General features: G+C 37.5%; 1 protein-coding gene across 1 annotated transcript in view; it reads left to right on the top strand.

Annotated features, from left to right (window-relative positions):
- MAP3K5 (mitogen-activated protein kinase kinase kinase 5) overlaps positions 1-13,318 on the top strand; it is a 97,919-nt gene that overhangs the window by 76,129 nt on the left and 8,472 nt on the right. Inside the window, exons 16-24 of the mRNA XM_014879028.2 lie at positions 909-1,036; positions 1,993-2,129; positions 2,746-2,851; positions 3,804-3,961; positions 4,466-4,643; positions 5,457-5,477; positions 6,530-6,707; positions 6,806-6,974; positions 9,772-9,957. Of these exons, the coding sequence (XP_014734514.2) occupies positions 909-1,036; positions 1,993-2,129; positions 2,746-2,851; positions 3,804-3,961; positions 4,466-4,643; positions 5,457-5,477; positions 6,530-6,707; positions 6,806-6,974; positions 9,772-9,957 (1,261 nt within the window). The remainder of the gene's footprint in view (positions 1-908; positions 1,037-1,992; positions 2,130-2,745; positions 2,852-3,803; positions 3,962-4,465; positions 4,644-5,456; positions 5,478-6,529; positions 6,708-6,805; positions 6,975-9,771; positions 9,958-13,318) is intronic.

Here is a 13,318-nt window from a genome sequence, read left to right as displayed (position 1 = left end):
TCACAGGTACTTTTCCCATAGCAACCTCAATTGCAAATGCTGCAACTACTTTTCACATTCGAACTGACAGAAGGAGGTCAGCGTCCTTTATCTGTTTCAGCTCCCCTGAAAGTGTTGCCACAGATGTTAGTGCTTTAGAGAAGATAGCTACCAGATTGTCAGCATATTGTCTACATTTTGCCAGAAATACAAAGAAAATACACAAAATCTGGCAGCTGACCCATCTCCAAGGGAAGCATTAAGGGAAGGCCTAAGTTTGGAAGAGTGTCAGGCTGGACCTAATAACATCACAGCACATCAGCTGCTGAGCTCTGGTGGTGCTCAACACTGGAGAAAGATCCTGACTCCAGAAACTTTCTTGGCTAAAAGGCTGTTGAAAAATTTCTCTGAAAAATACTTTGCCTTGGACTAAATTGAATTTGGTGAAATTGTTTTGATCTGTTCTTCAAAATATCTCTCCATTAATGATTTCTATTTTCTTACTCTGATACCCCATCTTACTTTCAACAAAGACTTCTACTTTAAAATTTAAATGGTTTTAAATTTAAAATTTAAATAGCTTTTTTAAACTATCTTTATAGTTTACTAGTTTACTTTGGCACCAATATGAATCCAGCCAATTTCAAAACTGTTTTTTCTCTTGGAATTAGTCTGGAGTGGAGTTTATTTTTCAGAAAATTTTTTCCTTCACTCTATATATGTTTGTAACATTTTGTGTGTATGAATACACAATATTATATGTATTTTGTATATGCTATTTGTATTTGCATATGATTACATAATATTTTAGTATGTGCTGGTCACAACCAGTGTTGTTAAATTCATTTAACAAATACTCATTTTCAGTGTAAGCTGCTTCAAGGCTTTCTTCACCAAGATGAAGAATAAACTGCTTCTTTGCTTTCCAGGTACTCCCAACCTCTGCATGAAGAAATAGCTTTGCATAAGCATCTCAAACATAAGAACATTGTCCAGTATTTAGGTTCTCTTAGTGAGAATGGCTTCATCAAAATATTCATGGAACAGGTGCCAGGTGGTAAGTTTTGGGGGAGACTGGTTTGGTGGTTGATAGGTTTGTTTGTTTTTTTAGCATTTTAAAAGTATAAAAACATGTAATAGGGCCATGTGACATATTTCATACAGGAGTAATATTCTATAGTGTCCCTTTCTGAAATCAGTAGAGAAAACTGTGTCTTCAAACTGCTTGAGTGGTTAGATATGGTGTGCTACAGATAAAGCTCAGATCATTGCTATAGCAGGTGAGCTCCTTTTACCTACAGATCCATGGTGGACTGACCCTGGCTGGATCCCAGGTGCTCACCAAAGCTACTCTGTCACTCTGCTCCTCAGCTGAATAGGGGAGAGAAAGTGCAACACAAGGCTCATGGGTTAAGGACAGGGAGAGATCGCTCATCAGTTACCGTCACAGGCAAAATGGACTTGACTTGGGGAGACTTATTTAATTCATTGTCAACCCAATCAGAGTAGGGTACTGAGAAATAGAGCCAAATCTTAAAAATATATTCCCTCTACCCCTCCCTTCTTTCTGGGCTTAAATTCACTTAGGATTTTCTCTCCATTCTCCTACCAGTGGTGCAGGGGGATGGGGAATGTGGTTAGTTCATCAAAATTGTCACTCCTTCATCCTCAAGGGGAGGGCTCCTCACTTCCTTACCCTGCTCCAGCATGGATGGGGTCCCTTCAAGCCCCCATTAACTTCTCCAATGTGAGTCCTTCCCGTGGGCTTCAGTTCTTCACAAACTGCCCAGGAGATACTGAGACTCTTTAATTGCGCAGCCAGTGGTGATGCAAGTAAGCATTTGACAGGAGAGGACTTTGGTTGTAGATGAGATGTCTACACTTGGATTGGGATTGATGCTTGCTGTTACTTTTTTCCTTTGGGGAGAAAGTGGAATAAAAAGAAGATTTTATTAATCCTCATTAATAAAAATGAGGATTGTTATTCTCACTTTTTGCTCTCTAAAATTATAGGCAGTCTTTCTGCTCTTCTACGATCAAAATGGGGACCATTAAAAAATAATGAGCAGACAATTGGCTTTTACACCAAGCAGATTCTTGAAGGATTAAAATACCTCCATGATAATCAAATAGTGCATCGAGACATAAAGGTAAGAATTTGCAGAGAATTAAGCCTGATAGTATTATGTAACTGCATAGCCATTTATTTGTCCTGTAATTTAAAACTTTTTTTCTGAAAGCTCTTTGCTGTTCTGAACCATGGGTTAGGTAGGTGAACCATTGAAGATTTCAATTTGCACCAACAAAATGCGTTAGGGTTTTTTTTATTTTAGAAAAATTCACATATAGCAACTTACTATGTGATAAAGTAGATACTTCTTTTTCTGTTTTCAAAGACACAACTGAACTTTCATAAAATCTGATCGAAGTGAAGAACATTGTGGATGGGATAATTAGCAGGTTCTTTCCCAAGGAGATTGCAGATGAAAAAGTGTTTGGCTTGTTTAAAAAAAAAAAAAGCCTTTTTTCGTCTTTTAGTATTCTTTAACTCAATTCCTTCTGGTAAGAGGGAAAATTCACTTTGAGATTAAGTTTTTGATAATGGGATTACATAAGGCAGGAACATTATTGATTTCTCTTTCATCTCCTCTCTTAAGAAGTCACTTACTTAGTAAATAGTACATTGTAAAAACAGGTTATGCAAAAAGTCTTAGAGATGAAGGGTCTGCAGAGAAAAATAATTGCTCTGCATGTTCTTTTCCTCAGGGTGATAACGTGCTTATCAACACATACAGTGGAGTGTTAAAGATTTCAGACTTTGGAACTTCGAAGAGACTTGCAGGAATCAATCCTTGTACTGAAACCTTCACTGGTATGTTCCCAGAGGAGACTTTCTTATCCTCACTCGAACTGTGTATGTAGGGTCAGAATCCACAGATGCTGAACTTTCATTGACTTCAAATCAGTATAAAAGGTTACTGGAAGAATAACTTTTGGATATATAATCTTAAGCTATACACTCTACTTGTATGCACTGTTCAAAGAAAATGCTGTTTTGGATGTGACATCAAAGTCCTCTACAACAGAAGAGTTGTGTCTCTCCTGTGCTTTATTTGAGTCTGTCTCCTTTGTGCACGTGGCTTTTTCATCTTGCTGATCTTTTTCCTTCATGATTGTCTTGGACATCCTGACTTCATCTCTAGAATCGTGTACCTGTCATTCAGTTGCTCCTCCTCCTGCTTGATAATTTGATTTGGTTGTTAAATGATGCAGTGGCACTGCATTAAATAATTATGTAAAATGAGAAGTGACTGTTATTTTAATTCCATCCTTTGCTCTTCCATTGCTTCTGTAAAAGGAACAGACTGCAGGATGATGTGTCAGATTGATCCCCTTACTTCAGAAGAAAATGTTCATCTCACCTATTCTTTTAGGTTAAGATTTCAGGTTTCTCTTCCTTTTCCTCCCTGGGTACAATTCAGAGTACTTTCCCATTTTTTAATCTTAAGATATAAAAAAAAAATGAAAGCTATTTCTTATCCAAAGCTCATCGAAACATTTAATAATTGTCATTGGCATTGAAAAGCGATCTCCAGATCAGTAAAAGACACCAAATGCTTTTAGCACAACTAATATCTTGAGTTGTATTTTGAGTTTTATATAGAATGCATATGGAAATTTTTTGAATTTTGAATAATAAAGGGGGATTTTTTGAATCTTCTGATATTGCTCACTCCTCAGTCATTTTGTTCCTCTTGTCTTTTAGCTATCTATTTGCAGCATTATTACACCTAAGTAAACAAAAAAGAGTGTGTTTTAAACAGGTACCCTCCAGTATATGGCACCAGAGATCATAGATAAAGGGCCACGTGGTTATGGGAAGGCTGCAGACATCTGGTCTCTGGGATGCACAATCATTGAGATGGCTACAGGGAAACCCCCATTTTATGAGCTGGGAGAACCACAAGCAGCCATGTTTAAGGTCAGACATCTTCCTTGTACAGCTCAGAGTTGTATTTCTAAACACAGGAAATCTGATGACTGTTTTGGAAAAGCAGGAATTAGAAGTTGCAAGAAAGGGAGATAAAGGAAGTGCTTGGATTGTGAGGATGTTAAGAACAAAAATCTGATTCATCTGAGAGGGAGTGCTGTGTATTTTTGAATAGATTAGTAGAGAGATAGCAGCTATTCAGCTGGTGTTTAAGAAAAATACAACACTAAACTGAGAAAAAGAAGCAGTTTTCTGCTTTGTGAAGAGCCTCTACTTGCAGCTGTGGGATTTTTTAAATGTAATTATTTATACAGTTAGTAATAGTTTGGGTTTTTTTCTCTGAACTAATAAACTAGTTGTATAAAATTAATATTAAAACCTGAGAATGATATACCACTTCTACTATCTAAACAGTTTTTTGATATTGTTAAGTGTTGTTAAGTGTTTAGGGGGAAGAACAGTTTAGGTTACTGTTTCTCCCTTTATTTTTCTCAGGTGGGGATGTTTAAAATACACCCAGAAATTCCTGAATCCATGTCTGCAGAAGCCAAGGCTTTCATACTGCGTTGCTTTGAACCAGATCCTGATAAACGAGCTTTTGCTCATGAACTACTTATAGACGAATTCTTGAAGGTTTCAAGCAAGAAAAGAAAGTCTCCTTCAAAGCTCTCAGGTAAGCATTGCTAAATTCAATCTGGAAGTTTCCTCTTGCCCATGGTACTGTTTCCTGAAACTGCTGATTTAGTCTTTAAAATAAGCACAGTGGATCTCCATCCACTGTGAATGCTTCTGTACCATCATCTTACTGCAGAAAAACTTGTAGCAGAATTCTGTTATCATGTTGTCACAGAAGACAATTTCTATAAATATTTCTAATAAAGTTTCTAAAAGTCTGTTTATGATTTTGGGCACTTTTTATGGTTGCTGGATTTATGTTTAACTTTTCTTCTTCTCTTTTAATTTGCGTACGTTTTCATTGAAAGAATATTTATATAGATTATATTTTTTTAGAACATGCTATTAAATCTCAGTGGAGTTTTCTACATAAGCAAAATTAATCTTTGTCCTAGAGCAAATGTGCATACACTGCATTATTTTTGTTTCATGAAATTCCATTTTCAGAAAATGTTCATTTCCTGTAGTATTGTAAATTATGGAAAATGTCAAAGGAGTTTTGAGAGCAGTAATAACATATTCTATTGTGTGTGGATATATACTTAGGAAAATATCTTCTGTATATTTTTAGCATGGTACTTAAAGAAAGAAAAATATCAGGTAAAGGAGATGATAGTCGATGATCACTTTTAATGTGATTTCAACCCCCTCAGAATAAAATTAAATTGCAATAAATTACACTTTTGGAGACTGCAGCCGGGAGAATTGAGATAGTCCATAAAAATGGGAAGTTACTCTTTAGACTGTGCTTACTTTCTCAGTTAATTTCAGCATATTTAACTTTCTTTTTTTCTTTTCTTTTCTCGCACAGTCCTTTCAGCCAACACAAATGGTAAGTTTTGACCTACTTTTCCATCAAAAACATACCTGTGTAGATACTGTAGTTATCACTTATTCTGGTATAATTTGTCAACACTAAAAGGTTGGAAAGAGAAGTGGTCACAATTGTGAAAATAAGTGACCTCTCTCTGTTAGGAACATCTAATTAATTATTCATAGCTGAACTATTGTTTTTAATTCTACCAGACTATGGTTTGATTTGCCAGGCAGGTGGGTGATACAGCCTTGAAGGGCTGTGCTGTCATTTATGGGGACATTTGATGGAAACCAGTGGCTGCTTTATAGTAGCCACACAGCCAAGGTTTGTGGAGAATGATAACATAGATTTCTATTAGACTAAATTCTATCACTGACAAACTGAATGCGTTTGAGACCACTTGTCACACCAGAATACAGGATACTCATCTCTTTCAGGAAATGAACTGGGAGAGTGAGGGAAGGAACTGAACACACACATAGTTACCTTCATGCTGAATTGGTATCAAAGCACATTTTGAAATGTGCACATGTGAAAGAGATATGAGTAGTTTCCTGCAGTGGTAATGTGTGCTCTGGATTTAAAACCAGAAGTTCTGACTTAACTGCATGTCTATTATTATTAGTCAACGATTATGTGTTAATTAAACTGATGAAGAAATGTATCTTATATATGTTATAGTATATATACTTATATTAAATATAAATATATATTTACCTATAAAATTAGGATCTCGGAAGGTGCTTGGACAACTTACCCTATAGAAACATTTTCCTACTGCTAGAAGTCATGATAGGAGATGCACGTTCACTTCAGTGTTGAAGTTCTGTGAGAGAACTCGCAAGAAACCCAGCATTTCCATCTATCAGGAATGAAAACATACCTGAAAGATAACTCTATTCCAGACAAAAAAGCTTTAGGAGTTTTTTGACAATTTTTTTCTAATATTTTGTGTTGGCGTGTGGGAAGGCTGGAGTTTTTCTGTCTCCTCTGAAAAAATAATCTTCACTTTCGAAACTCTGATGGTTGTATTAAATTCTAATTTCTGAATATTCTTATACAAATAGAGTATCTTCGGAGCATATCCTTACCTGTCCCTGTTCTGGTGGAAGATACAAGTAGCAGCAGTGAATATGGTTCTGTCTCACCTGATACAGAATTAAAAATTGATCCATTCTCTTTCAAAACAAGAGCCAAATCCTGTGGAGAAAAAGATGGGAAGGGAATCCGGTCCCTTTTTCTGAGGTAAAGAGCTACCTGACATTTTTGTTATGCAGTAGATTGGGAATGCGTGCATCGGGAAGGTTTTTATAATGTTTCTTTTCAATGTGTCTTTCATTCAGCATCCCAGATGAACATTTTGAGGATCACAGTGCACCTCCTTCACCTGAAGAGAAAGATTCTGGGTTTTTCATGCTGAAGAAGGATAGTGAAAGGAGAGCCACCCTCCACAGAATATTAACTGAGGACCAAGACCAGGTGGTGAGGAACCTGATGGAAGCTTTGACTCAGGTAATTCCAGAGGGCAGCAAGAATTCTATGGAATTCTAAGACTTCTCTGCAGTTACCTGGAACTCTTGAAATTAAACATAGTAAAGCAATTAGAAATAAAGTTGGATTAAACTAGAAAGCATATACCACGTAAGCTTTCACAGTCACTATTTTATTTGGGCTATTAAAAATAGGCTTTGAAATTTTTCATGATGCATTACATATGCCTTTTTTGTTTGTAATTACTATGCATATACCTGGGTATTAGTACTGGCAAGACAACAGAAAAACATGTTTTCATGATACTCTATTTTGCCAGTGCTTTTCAAATTTGACTAACTTTGAGTCAGGCCTACTCATATAAGGTAGGTCATCTCCAGGAGTGGATTATCTTGACCCCTTTTAAAGTTCTGTGTTCTGGCTGACTGGTTTGACAGAGGGAGGTTTAAGTTATTTGGCTTGCTCTGGCCTTACCTTAGGCTATTGTGTAGAAAATATGGGGCTGATGGATACACCATTGCCTTCTAGCCAACAGCCATAACAGGGGAAAGAGGGGGCTCGGGAGAAAATAAATTACAGCTATTCTTCAGTGAAGTCAGGAGCATGTATGGAGAGAAGATGTAGTAATTGTGAGTGTTACAGCAAACAACAGAATAATTGCAGAATGACCTTTTGGCACTCCTTTGTGGGGGATGATTCATTATGATGATGTATCAGTTCAGGACAACACTGAAGAAATAACAGGTCATGACCACCCTGCTAAGTGTTGCAGCACTCTAATTGGATTACAGGATTTTTTGTTCTTGTTTGTGTGTGTGTTAGTAGTTAATTGATTCACTTCATTCTCAAGGCAAAGTATTGCTGGTCTAAAACATTTGTATAAAACATGACAACTCATCTTCTAAGGATACTAGTGTTTAGAAACTGATGCAAACCAATGTGATTATTTTGTATGTACTACAGTTACTGTAATTGGAAATTGGTGCTGTGCAAATAAAAACAGCTTCTAACTCTTGGGAGGGGGGAGAGAGTAACCCACAGTTATCCTGGTAACTACAGAAAATGTTAAAAGATACTTGTGATCTGTGCTTTGTGAGAGTGTTGCTGTAATCGACACAGTTTTTGCACGTGTATGCAAGTAATAATCAGTTTTCACGATAGGCTGCAACTCAATCACAAATCCTAGAGAGTGTTTCATGCCTTTCTCAGCTGGGGCTGGAACAGCCTGAAAGAGAAGCAGAGACACAGAATTTTATAACCAAAGAGTTCAAAACTCGTGTTCATGTGACTGCTGCCCTTCATTTCTCCCTTGAAAAATGCAAGAAATTACTAATAGAACAAGCCTGGCTTGCTTGTTAGGCCTCATCAGGATTTAGGATATCACAGGGTTTTTCTCTTCACAAACACTTTTCACAAGAAAGGTTTCAGCAAAGGCTTTGGGTATGAGGGCTAGGGGAGGAGAATGCCCCTCACAGAATGGGTCACTATTTCTAATTAGCAAGTCATACTGCTCGTCCTGGCCCCATAGTGCCTAGTGCCTTGATGGACTTGGATCTTCTAGTCCAGGGCTACAGTGTGCATTTACCTATCTGCACTAATGGCTTTTAAAATTATCTATCTGAAAAGAAGATTGGCTATTGCAGAACAGTGAGAGATCCACTTCTGCATAGAAAATCATCAGGTGAATTCTTCAAAGCAGATCAAGATCAGAGGCTAGGATCTTTTATCTCAGGTGGATGTTTCAGTCAGTGGTATCTTTGACTGCTCTAGAACTTCTGCTTTTTTTTAAAGCTTCTTTCTCAATCAAATTATCTTTGTTTCATCCTGATCAGAATTAATCGACTATAGTTAAAAGCTCAATGTCACTGGCAAACAAGAATTCTTGATGTCTGGCCAGTCATAACATTCATGGCATAAAACCAGCAAATGCAATAGAGCCAAACACTGTATGTCCTTCTCTTACAGAAATCAATGTTGGATATCCTTAGTCTATATAAATTTTTACTTTACTTCCCCCAGAATAAGCGTCTAATACTTCATGTTGAACTACAACTCTGGCTTAATTTAAGATCTGGCTTTGAAATTTGCATTCAGTTGGCCTAACTTTACTTATGAGAGCAAATACAGTGCTCTGCTTCCTAGTTGCTTAGGCTGGTTATTCGGAAGAATGCTTTTGAGCTTTTTGCTACTTTGGTAGCTCATGCAAAAACATTAAAGCTTTTAAAAATAGGCAAATGAATATTTATACTAGAAAGGTGAGATCTTTGTAGATCTGCTTTAAGAACAGCTAAGTGCAGAAGTTCTGTATTAAGGGAAATTAGGAAATTATATAAGAAACAACCAGTCCCTTTGTGAGCCTCCTGCATAACTTTGACTGATCTCTTCTTTTAAATGCTACTGTAAGACTTCGCACATTGTCTCTGAGAGGCACGCAGAAATTAGAAGCACTGCAAAGTATGTGTGTGGTTGCAATTATGAGCAATTTGTAGTATCCAGTGCACAGTACATTTATTCATATCTTTTCATTTTTCTACAAAGACACATACACACTACAGCATGCATACATTCTTCAGCAAAAGGTGTAAAACAAAGTCAGCTACTTGTTCATCAGGTTCCTACCTGCGTCACCAGAGAGCCCCAGGGCTTTGTGCTGCTGCAATTATGCTGCCACCAGTACCTGACCTGCAGCTGCCCCTTTCCCTTAACCATAGCAGCAGACTTTCTGAAAACCCATATTGCCACCTGACATTACTGTCTGAAGTCCTTCTGTTTCAAAGATGACTATCAAAATTATTTCTTTTCCTCTCTCTTCTCCCAGGGAGCTGAAGAGCCCAAGCTAAAATGGGAACATATCACAACACTCATTTCCAGCCTCAGAGAGTTTGTACGGTCCACTGATCGCAAAATCATCGCAACCACACTTTCAAAATTGAAGCTGGAGTTGGACTTTGACAGCCATGGTATCAGCCAAGTGCAGCTTGTGCTCTTTGGTTTTCAAGATGCTGTAAGTTGTCATTTTTACTAAGAAATTTGTACACCTAAACTGAAAAAACCTAAACAAACCAAGAGCAAAGAGATCTTGTTTAACTTCCACCCAGAGTTGCTGAAACAATAATATTTCAGGGCTTTGAAACTGTAAAAGCAAAATCTGAACCCACAGCAGTGACTTGGTTTGGTTGCCTTGTGATCCTTTGTCAAGACACAGACCCTGAACGCTACTGAGATTTTGCTGATTAAAGATGCAGAGGTTTGGAATAATTGTGTGAATATTGTGTCATAACAGTAAGGCTGGAAAGCCTTTCTAAAAAATCTCATTTTGAAAGGTTTTCTGGGAAATAAGACCAACAATGAATGTCAGGTTTATCCTGCACAAATGCAGATCTCTTAAACTTCTCTAATGAACTGATGCATTATCCCTGATAGTAATGTGCGTACCTTGTAATACTGTACTGAATTCTTATTTTAGTATTTTTGATTAGCTGCAGATTTCTGCCAAACTAGAAATTTTAATTTCAATTTATAATAAGCATGATAAGGAGGAATTAAAATTGTTACTTTTCTACCAACAATAAATGCAAGATTTATCATTTCCTACATTGAGCAACCAAACAGATGCATCTTTTAAATAGTTAGTTTACAAAAAGCAAATGTTTTCTTAAGGTATGTATTTAAGTGTTAGTTCACAAGATGTTAGGCTTAATGATTAAGATGAATAATGAACATGGAAGGGTGCAGCTGTGCTGAGTATCACTTGTCCAGACTGAAGTCATAGAGTAAAAATGAAATGACAATACAGGTAGGTATTTGAGGTGGATGATTCTTTTAGAATTTAAACCTGGGGCACTCAGACAAGTAGAAGAGCTGTCAGGAGGGATATCATAGCATGTAAATTGTTGCATAGACTACACTAACAAGAATTAGATGCTTTTATTAAAAAAAAAGTGTTACGTGAATCTGTGAAAGAAATCTTCCTACAAATAAAAAGTTTTCTCTTTGATTCTTTTGAGTATGCTTTCAGCTCTCTCTATTAACCTCATATTAATATTCTTTTGACATTGGAGGAGAAAAAACAAGCATCCAAGGTCAAGAAAACAATGGAGGGGTAATAATACAAATACTTGTATTGGTGTTCTGATAGAGATGTTGCTGGGGGTCAGTTGTTTGGTAGTAATTGCCTTGGTTGTAGTCTTACCTAAAAAATGTACTTTCTGTTAATTTCATCATTGCCAGTTGCTATTTTTTAACAGATGTCTCTTTCATTACTATCTACTATTTAACCGTGGGTTTATTAAACCCACAGAAAGTTAAAAGAAAAAATTTGCTTTGTATGTGCGCAGTCTTAATTTTTTTGGCCATACAATAGATTTCTATAGTACTACACTGAAATCCAGGACAGTATCAAGACCTCAGATGCTTCAGAAACTGAGGTAATGCTAAAAGTGAGGGAAAGTAGTTCCCTTGCTCTTGGGACTTAATAAGGTGATATTAGGTTACAGTGTTTAACAATCACAACATTCTTATCAGACTAACCAAGAAAAAGTAATTTTTTGATGTGATAAAAATGACTAAATTACATTACTAAGGGTGGTTGTGATCTTGACAAAGTTAGATTATGCTTCTTCGGTTCTCAATAAAGCTGCTCTTAGCTAAACATGTCACTGTCTTGGTAGCAGTCAGTTTGGGATGGTGCAAAGTGCTCACACGAGGGAGTTGTGCTGCCCCAGAGGACAGTGGGCAAGCCTTTCGGGCAGCTGTGTCCAGGTGTCAGGCCCAGGACAGACTCCCCGGCACTGCTGACAGCTCTCCGAATCCAAGCACAGTGTCCAAGTGCCATCTCGTGGCCATTGGCAATAGAATTGAGGAGACACAGGTACTGCTGTGCTGGGTTGACCCTGGCGGGCAGGTAGAGAAAAACCCCTACCCAGTCACTCATTTGCTCCCTCCCAACGGGAAGAGGGAGAAAACTGGAAGGACCAAAAGTGATAAAACTTGTGGGTCAAAATAAAGATTGTTAAATAAGCGAAAGGGTAAAAAAGCTCACAAGTGTTGCAAAAGCAGTCAGTGACTGCTAGCAGAATAGTGCCCAGCCAATCCCTGAGCAACAGCTTCTTTGGAAAAAGCAGCCTCTAGTTTATTGCCAAGCATGACCTTATACGGAAGGGAATATTTCCTAGGTCAGCTGTTCCAGCTGTGCCAGCCGTGTGCCTCTCCAGCCTTTAGTCCACCCACAGCCCCCTGGCTGCTGGGACAGTGTAAGAAACAGAGGCAGTCTTGACAGCACGTAAGCTTTGCTCAGCAGGAGCTGAAGCATGCATGTGTGATCTAGGATGTTTCAGTCACAGTATGAAACGTAGCACCGTGTGGACTGCTGTGAAAGAAATTAACTCCATACCAACCAAAGCCAGTGCAGGTACCTGCATAAATTACTGCATTACTGAATACTCTTGCTTTTTGGCAGTGAAAATAATAGGATTAATAACTTTTACATATCCTCTGAAGGCATCATTTGTGTAACTTCAGTAATCTTTTACAAAAAGGTTATCACAATATGAAGGAATTGAACTAATCCTTTATTAGGAAGAGTGAAGTATCTTTTTGTCACATTTTTTAGTAACCAGTAGTTGCTCCTTTTTTGATAGTGCTGTAACTTGATAATTTTGTAAATACAGTTATATTTGTTGCTTCCTGCAACTGTTTGAGCTCTGCTCCTGCTTCGTTGCTTTGGGTTGCTTCTCTGCCTGGAAAACAGCACTGAGTTTTGTGCTGTTGCTCCTTACTGTTGGCTAGGCATTTCCTTGTCAGCTGGGAGCTGGAAAACAGTTCCATGAGATAGAGAAGTCTGTGCAAGTGGCATGGAGCATCCATAGAAACATCTGAGAATATGGCTAAAAGCAGTTTGTAAGCAGGGGCCTGTAGGTGGTTAGGAGCAAGCCAGTGTCGAAAAACATGAGATTGTACAAAGAAAGAAGCAGAAGGAAAGAGAAAATGGTACAGCACACAAATGAAGTTCCCTAATTGTTTAAACTAACATTAATTAACTAGTTTAAGAATTAAGTAGAAGCAGCATTACATTAGTTCTTTGATATTTCCTACAAAAGTACTTTAGAATAGACAAGTAGTGCTCAGAGCAAGCAGTGAAAGTGATGCCAAAAAGGTAACAAGATTAATTAGCTTCAGCTACAAGCCTTTCATACCATAGTCTTTGTTATTTGTCTTGCTCGCATTCTTTTGAAGTTTCTCTCCACAGCCATGAACGTTAAGTATCACAGCCATCAAAAGTCACCTAAAACAGGAATCAGTACTTGATGAAAAACGCAAAATATTGCATGACTTATAATAAAATGGATGAAGTTGATAATGTTGTC

The sequence above is a fragment of the Sturnus vulgaris genome, chromosome 3 (assembly GCF_052056855.1).
Source record: "Sturnus vulgaris isolate bStuVul1 chromosome 3, bStuVul1.hap1, whole genome shotgun sequence".
Taxonomy (NCBI): Eukaryota; Metazoa; Chordata; class Aves; order Passeriformes; family Sturnidae; genus Sturnus; species Sturnus vulgaris.
Note: the sequence above shows the minus strand (reverse complement) of the source record. Positions and strands in the feature narration are given on the sequence as shown.